Source organism: Parasteatoda tepidariorum, chromosome X1 (genome assembly GCF_043381705.1).
Source record: "Parasteatoda tepidariorum isolate YZ-2023 chromosome X1, CAS_Ptep_4.0, whole genome shotgun sequence".
Taxonomy (NCBI): domain Eukaryota; kingdom Metazoa; phylum Arthropoda; class Arachnida; order Araneae; family Theridiidae; genus Parasteatoda; species Parasteatoda tepidariorum.
The window spans coordinates 70,853,269-70,860,321 of NC_092214.1; the positions used below are offsets into that span (position 1 = coordinate 70,853,269).

Genomic DNA, 7,053 nt, shown 5'->3' on the forward strand with positions numbered 1-7,053 from the left:
TCAGAAAAGTAATTTTTCTTTGTCGCAATTATTTGTCTCCTGAGCGATCTGTCATTAACATTCATGGAAAAAAGTTTCTAATTTCTTCTCTCATACGTCAGGTATCATTTACATTTATAGAAAAAAGTTTCTAATTTCTTCTCTCATGCGTCAGGTATCATTTACATTCATAGAAAAAAGTTTCTAATTTCTTCTCTCATGTGTGAGGTATCATTTGCATTTATAGAAAAAAGTTGGATTCATTGTGTACTTAGATTAATATATAAATGATTATATTTATTATTAATTTTACTCTTTATTTTAATGCGCTTTTTTTTGTTGTACGAAATGGATATTAAAGAAAGTTTGACTTATTGTACCAAATCGCGGATTTTAACAGATATCTCTGTTAAAGAGAAAAATCAGAACGAGCCACAATATGAAGGGGAAAAAAACTAAGAAAACATAACTAAATATTAAGAAGAAAGTCAATAACAATACGAATCAACACAACTTTAGACAGTTCGCTTTACTGCAATAAACTAAATTATTTTAACAATTTCAGTTTAGATTTGCTATTTATTAGTCATAAATAAATATCTGATGCTTTCTTAAATACAATTATTACCCAAAACATTTCTTTAGAAACTTAATTATTAATGTACAAGTTCTAATAATTATTTTAATTTCCATGAATCAAACCTCCATCATACTAAGTTAAACCACCCTAAAGTAGGGACGTTTGGCCTAATTTATACACTTTTCAAAATCCTAACAAAAATTTTAATTTATAATTTAGGTAAAATATAATAATGTTAACAGATAACAAACATAATTAGCAATCTAATAACGTCAACTTTGGAATATTATTACGTTAACAAAAAATATATATTGTATTTTAGTAAAAATGGGTAAAACGTATTATGTTTCCCTATATAATAATATAATGTTTCAGCCATTAAATAAATTATTATTTTAGTCATTGTTTTTCATATGTTCGTTGAATTAGTCATTTTTCGTCTCATATGTACAAACTGATGTCTAAAATAAAAATAGTTTGGAATCATTCCACAGACCTGATTGCCCCACCGCTGCAGCAGCTCGAGGTTCTGGCCTCACGATTCCCTATTAAAACAATACATTTTCTTATAAAATATTCAAATAAAATGCTATGATTAAAATATAATTAAGCGTTGTGGGTATAATACTAAAACTAATTAACTTTGAAAGAAATTAAATTTCTGGCTTATTTTAAGAATTGTCTAGAACAATATCTAATACCTACTAAAAGGTCTTTCTGAGAAGATAACTACAATTAAACCTCGTTAACGCGAAATTGGCGGGACTATCATAATTATTTCATGCTAACCAGATTTCATCTTATCCGATACAGCATGAAAACAATTTATTACGTACTATCAAAACACATTATGTACTGCATTAATGTATGTAAATACTATTATGTACTAAACAAATTAGAATAAGCTTAAAATTTTAATTACTTTATTTAACTATTTAACTTCGACTGTTTTATTCATTTACCCATCTGTTACTTCTAACAAAGGCGGAAAATAGAATAACTTCAAACTTAATAATCGGCACTTTATTCACATGCTTCTTATCTGTGTTGTGCCCAGTTTCCTTTCATGTTAAGTGATAATCAGCTTGAAAATTTCATGTTAAACATGTAAAATACAATAATAATTAATTGCTGACTCGCGGGGCCGAACATGTGTTTCATATAAAGCTATATTTCGAGTTAATGAGGTTTAACTGTATTAACCTAAATTGGTTGAAGTTAGAAACTCAAATACACCGTAAAAAATTCTGATTCAAATTACGGTATAAGGTATCGGGTTCCAGTTCCTTGGGTGCATTCATTTAAGAATCATTCATTAAATTCATTTAAATTCATTTTAAAATCAATTTTTACCATAAAATATTATACCGTAATTCTTACAGAAATATGTATTTAATTAGAGTGATTCAGTTATTTTACGGTAATTATTACTGTAAAAAAAAAACGGTATATCATATTCTTTGTTCCTGTAAAAATAGATTTTACGGTACCCTGAATTCCGGTACTTTTGCCGTAATTTTTTTCAGTGTACATTCGATTTTTTCAAGACCAAGAAAAATAAAGGACGAAGTTGTGTTTTGGTTTCTGGTAAAACATCGGAAGCTTATTAAAGAAGTTAAATTTAGACAATAAAAATATGAAGTTATTTCTTTCGAAATCCTATCAATGCTCATAATGTTATTTTTATATCAAGGGCGACTAAAAGAAATACAAACACTATATACCATAAAATTATTTTGGATTTAATAGCTTTCAAAAATAGAAGTAGGACAATTATATCTTATTACCTTCATTTCACCTACTCCATTATTTACGTTAATGTAGAATGAGTCACATGTTAACTCAATCGATATATACGTCTATAGATAGCTACTACAATAAAACTGGAAATAAATGTGTCGATTTTATAGCTATCACATCACTAGGGAAAAGCGTGCTTACATCATAAATTTTATATTACTTTATATAATGTTTGGTTGTGATAATTATGGTTGGATGCAGCAAGAAAAATAGAAATAAATGAAAGTCAAGATTTTAAAATCTTAAGTTTTCAAAATTATTACACAAAGTACAGGATGAATATAAATAACTTTGCAAGCACTCGACTTCCTAGTGAGCATGCTGTTCGAGAAAACGTAATAAAATTTTGTATGCAGGTCTTATAAACAATGTGCTCAAGAATAATGTTAGTGTTTTTTCAGCTCTTATGGTTATTATTTCTTCAGCTCTTATGGTTAGATAAAGAATTTCAGAAATTTCAAACGGGAACAACTACTTTTTTTGTCATCAATTAAAACGTAATACCCACAATAATAAACTCACATTTTAGTTAAAACGATACATTTTAAGCACGATTAGTAGCGACGCTAGACAGAGCTGAATAGAGCAAGTTGCAGCAAATAACTGCGCTTTCTTCATCATTCTTTAGCCGCTAGATCTCCATCACTTCAACATTGACGATTTATAAATGCATTTCTCAAAATAACTCTACGCCATTGTATTTTATTTCCCGTCTGGATAAAAAGAAGTAAACGTTGACAAATTAAAATTTTGAAATTATGTCACTGTAAACGTCAGGAGAGTTCAATAATGGTTTTAATACTATTTTTTAGTTCATACCTTATAATATATTTAGATAAAATTTTATTCTGTTCTCTTGAAAGATATGCATATATCAGCAAATTGTTTTATAATCATCAAGTATTATCAATGATACATAAAGAGGAAGAAATAAGATTCAAGTCTTTTTTTTTTGCACCATTTGCTACAAATTTTTAACGAGTAATCAACACCATTACAAAGGCATTAAACTGTTTAACGGTTTTTACGGATAACTTAAAGTGTTATTAATGTTGCTGATTGTCTTTTTGTAATGTATATTTACATCGGCAGTTAACATTATCAAAAATATTTAATGAACTTAGACGTATCCTTGATCCATTAAAAAATGCTCAGTAGTAAAAAAAAAATATGGAAAGAACTTGATTACAGATTTCCATTTGTTGTTGGAAATCGAAAACTTAAATCTTTTTTTATTTATTTACACGCATAACTATTTCAAAATTCAATCATTCGTAATTCTATATATATTCAGTTTACCTGAAAACCAGATTCTTTTTGTGCAAGCGTTTCTCGCATTGACATGGACATTCGCATTTCAGCATTCAACCTTTGTTTTCCAAAAGCCACAGCTCCACTTGTAACCATAAGCATTTCTTTTCCCTCATTTTGCAATTGAGAAATCTATGTTCAAATAAATTTTAAAGAAAACATTAGAGAACTACTCATTATTAATTGGAATAAAAAAGCATATGGATATTTAACTGTGTGTAAACAATAATTAGTTTCTTAAAATTAGAGGACAGTTGTAGGCCAGTGATTAGAGAATCGGTTCGGAGGGCCACCGAGAATAGTGCGCCAAAATAAATAAATAAGTAAGTGAATAAATAAGTAAAATTCACCACCGTGAATAACATTTGATCTAATGTTCGGATCTCCAGGTTCTAGCACTCAATCTTAATGGTCTAAATCTTAATGATCTAAAATATGCTAATTAATAAGTGCTGACGATATTTTAAGTTACAATATCAGACAAAACGTATTTTCTCTGAATAAACAAACCTTTTTTTCAAGGGATTCGGATTTTTGATTCAATTTTCGGATTCAAGGGATTCGGATTGATTTAAGAGGACGCTGTACTGCGAGATAAACTTTTCATTGCAAATTCTGTTTCGCATCTTTAACTAATTTCAAATTTTAATAAATAATAAGTGAATTTAGTGTATAGAAAAGGTGAGTATAAAGTATAGAAAAAGTAAGTTGAAGCCCAGAGTAAACCATTTGTTGAAAAAATTTTTCAAAAGATCAAAATTCAAGCAAATTATTATAAGAAAACTTCAATGCGTAATCCTAAGTTATCCTATCATAATTTTTTCTCATTTTGATAATTTGAATATTTCTTTTCAGTATTTGAAACTTTATGGCTTACTCAAGGTTTGCTAGAGCATACTTTTCCTATACTTTAAATTGTAAATTACTTATGAAGGTGAAAGAGAATTTGTGATTAAAAGTTTCTTCCGTGGTATAGCGTCCTTTTAAGTTTTTACTCACTATTACAATTCAACATTTTTCCTAATTTTATGCATTCCATTTATGTATTCAATTTGTAAATTCATTTCAAAAACAGGCGTCTATTTTCAAAACTTCGCAGGCGTGAATGAGAAGATACAAAACTGATTTGAAATATAAAACGCAAAGTTATCAATGAGAAATGGAAAACTAGAGATGAGAAACGAAACTAGAAAAACTACAATAGCCTAGAGAGAAAATATATGAGAAACAGAACAGGATAAAACAGTAACCGATAGGGGGAAATCAGGGTAAAATTCATTTCCCCGCGCTATGTAGAGCTGATGAGCACTTGAGACATATCGATTGTTATTTCTAATTTGAATATTTTTGAAGCGAATAAAATTTTTATTAAGTAATATCTTACCACCTCAGTTTCTTGGCATTATTTTTTTCTAATTAAGAAGGTGTTTTTATGACCATAATGGTATAATTTTCCCCCCTTGTGTGCATTTTGAAAAAAAATTTGAAATACTGCAAGAAGAAAAAGTTCACTCTGAATGGATCAAATTGTCACACATTGAATTTAAACATTCATGTTCCGAATACCTCATCCAAGACATGATAAATATTTAACACCTAATTTAAAGTTGCAGAAATAGGCATCAAAGATGTACTTCATTACATAAACATTTCATTTATAGAAAAATTCAAATGTTCGACCTGAAAAATATAAAATTTTGAAAATCTTGTGATCCCAAAAACTAAAAACAGGTATGTGTTTATTAAATAATGATTTGTGCATAAAATAAATTTTTTAAATTATTTGTTATTGAACTTAATTGAGATTGGAAACATTTCGAATTATAAAGTATAAAATTTTTTTCTCCGTGTTACACTCTGTAGTTATGAATGACAAAATTTTAAATAAATTGGTTGAAAAGTTCTCGAAAAGTGTTACAAGTGTTGAAAAGTGTTATAAGTTGTCTCGAAATTGTTATAAGTATGCAAGAGTTGAAAGTTAAGTTATTAGTTTGAGGTTTAAAACATCTTATGAATGATATAATCTTTTATTTCTTGGAAATTATTTACCTAGAAATAACTTCAAATTTCGTCTTTTCTTATTAAAGAATACGTTATGTAAATAAAAAAAGTCTATCTTATAATTCACAAAAAAATGTTTAATTATACGAGGGGTCCTAAAATTCCCGCACGACGTAATTTTGATAGAAAACACAAGATTTTGATTTTAAAAAATATATCGTGAATTGTTTATTTATTTATAAAGTATACAGTATAGAGTTTTAGGTGGAACTGCCTTTCGGGTAATAGAGGTATGGTTATTACCTCAAACGAAATCTTTTGTTGAAATTTTCAACTATTGTTCAGCAAAGCTGTGGTTCAATTTCATTGAGATGGTGCACTCAATTTCCAACTCAAGGCACGGTTTATCGTTGACATAAACCTTCTATGCTAATACAATTCATTCAGCTGCTTTAGCACTTTGCTTTGATATTATTTCTTTCGTTTTAATGGCCATTGACGATTCCTTTTTTATTTATTTATTACTCCTGTATATATATGTATATATATATACAAATTAACATGAAAAACATGAATAAAGTAAAAAACTAAATGGTAGAGAAACAAGAATGGTGAAAGCAAATAGTCGTTATCAAGACACATCTAATTGCTATAAATGCGATATTTCTGAATAAAGAATATTTATCCTAAGATAAAAATTATTCTTTATATGTGCCGATATCGCAAAAAACCTTATGTTGTAAAAGATCATGAAATAAAAGAAAAATGTAAAAAGAAATCGAACTTACCGGTGGGAATTAAAGCGCGGTTTAGGTTTAAAAGTACAATAATAAAACAGTTAACAAAAATCGCGAAGATGTAAAATATTGGAAGTTGTGCTTATAGCTTGAATCAAATAAAATAAAATTAAAAAAATATATATTTGATCGAAGAAGAAGAAAAAAATTTTTAGTAAAATATTAGTGCTGCCATCTATGAGAAAAAATTAAAAATTGAAAAATTGAAAAAGTAATAAAAATGTTTAACGAATTGATTAAATTAGCAGACTAAAAAAAAAATCATCCATAGGGAAATTAATTTAAAAGTCAGTCTGTACTATTGGATAGAAAGCCGTTTATAGACTTTATCCTTCATTCAAAAAACCTTACATAATTTTACAGATTACACATATCCATCTTTCATAGGGTGACTTATTTAAAAATCAGAGCCTCCATACAGGAATAGAAAACCGTTTATAGGTTTTATCCTTCATTCATACAACCTTACATAATTTTAAAGTATACACGTATCACCTGCATTCATTTGGGGTGGTTCTTTACGAACCAGAGCCCATTCCACTTATACAAAAATAAAAAATAAATAAATAAATAAATATATAACTA

General features: G+C 27.9%; 1 protein-coding gene across 3 annotated transcripts in view; it reads right to left on the minus strand.

Moving 5' to 3' along the window:
* The window catches only part of LOC107455456 (Delta[1]-pyrroline-5-carboxylate synthase), a 46,202-nt gene that overhangs the window by 26,969 nt on the left and 12,180 nt on the right, over positions 1 to 7,053 (minus strand). For all 3 annotated transcript variants that reach the window (XM_016073032.3, XM_016073030.3, XM_016073031.3), the window contains exons 3-4: positions 3,659 to 3,802; positions 1,056 to 1,104 (exon numbers count right to left, since the gene is read on the minus strand). In XM_016073032.3, coding sequence (XP_015928518.1) covers positions 1,056 to 1,104; positions 3,659 to 3,802 — 193 coding nt within the window. The remainder of the gene's footprint in view (positions 1 to 1,055; positions 1,105 to 3,658; positions 3,803 to 7,053) is intronic.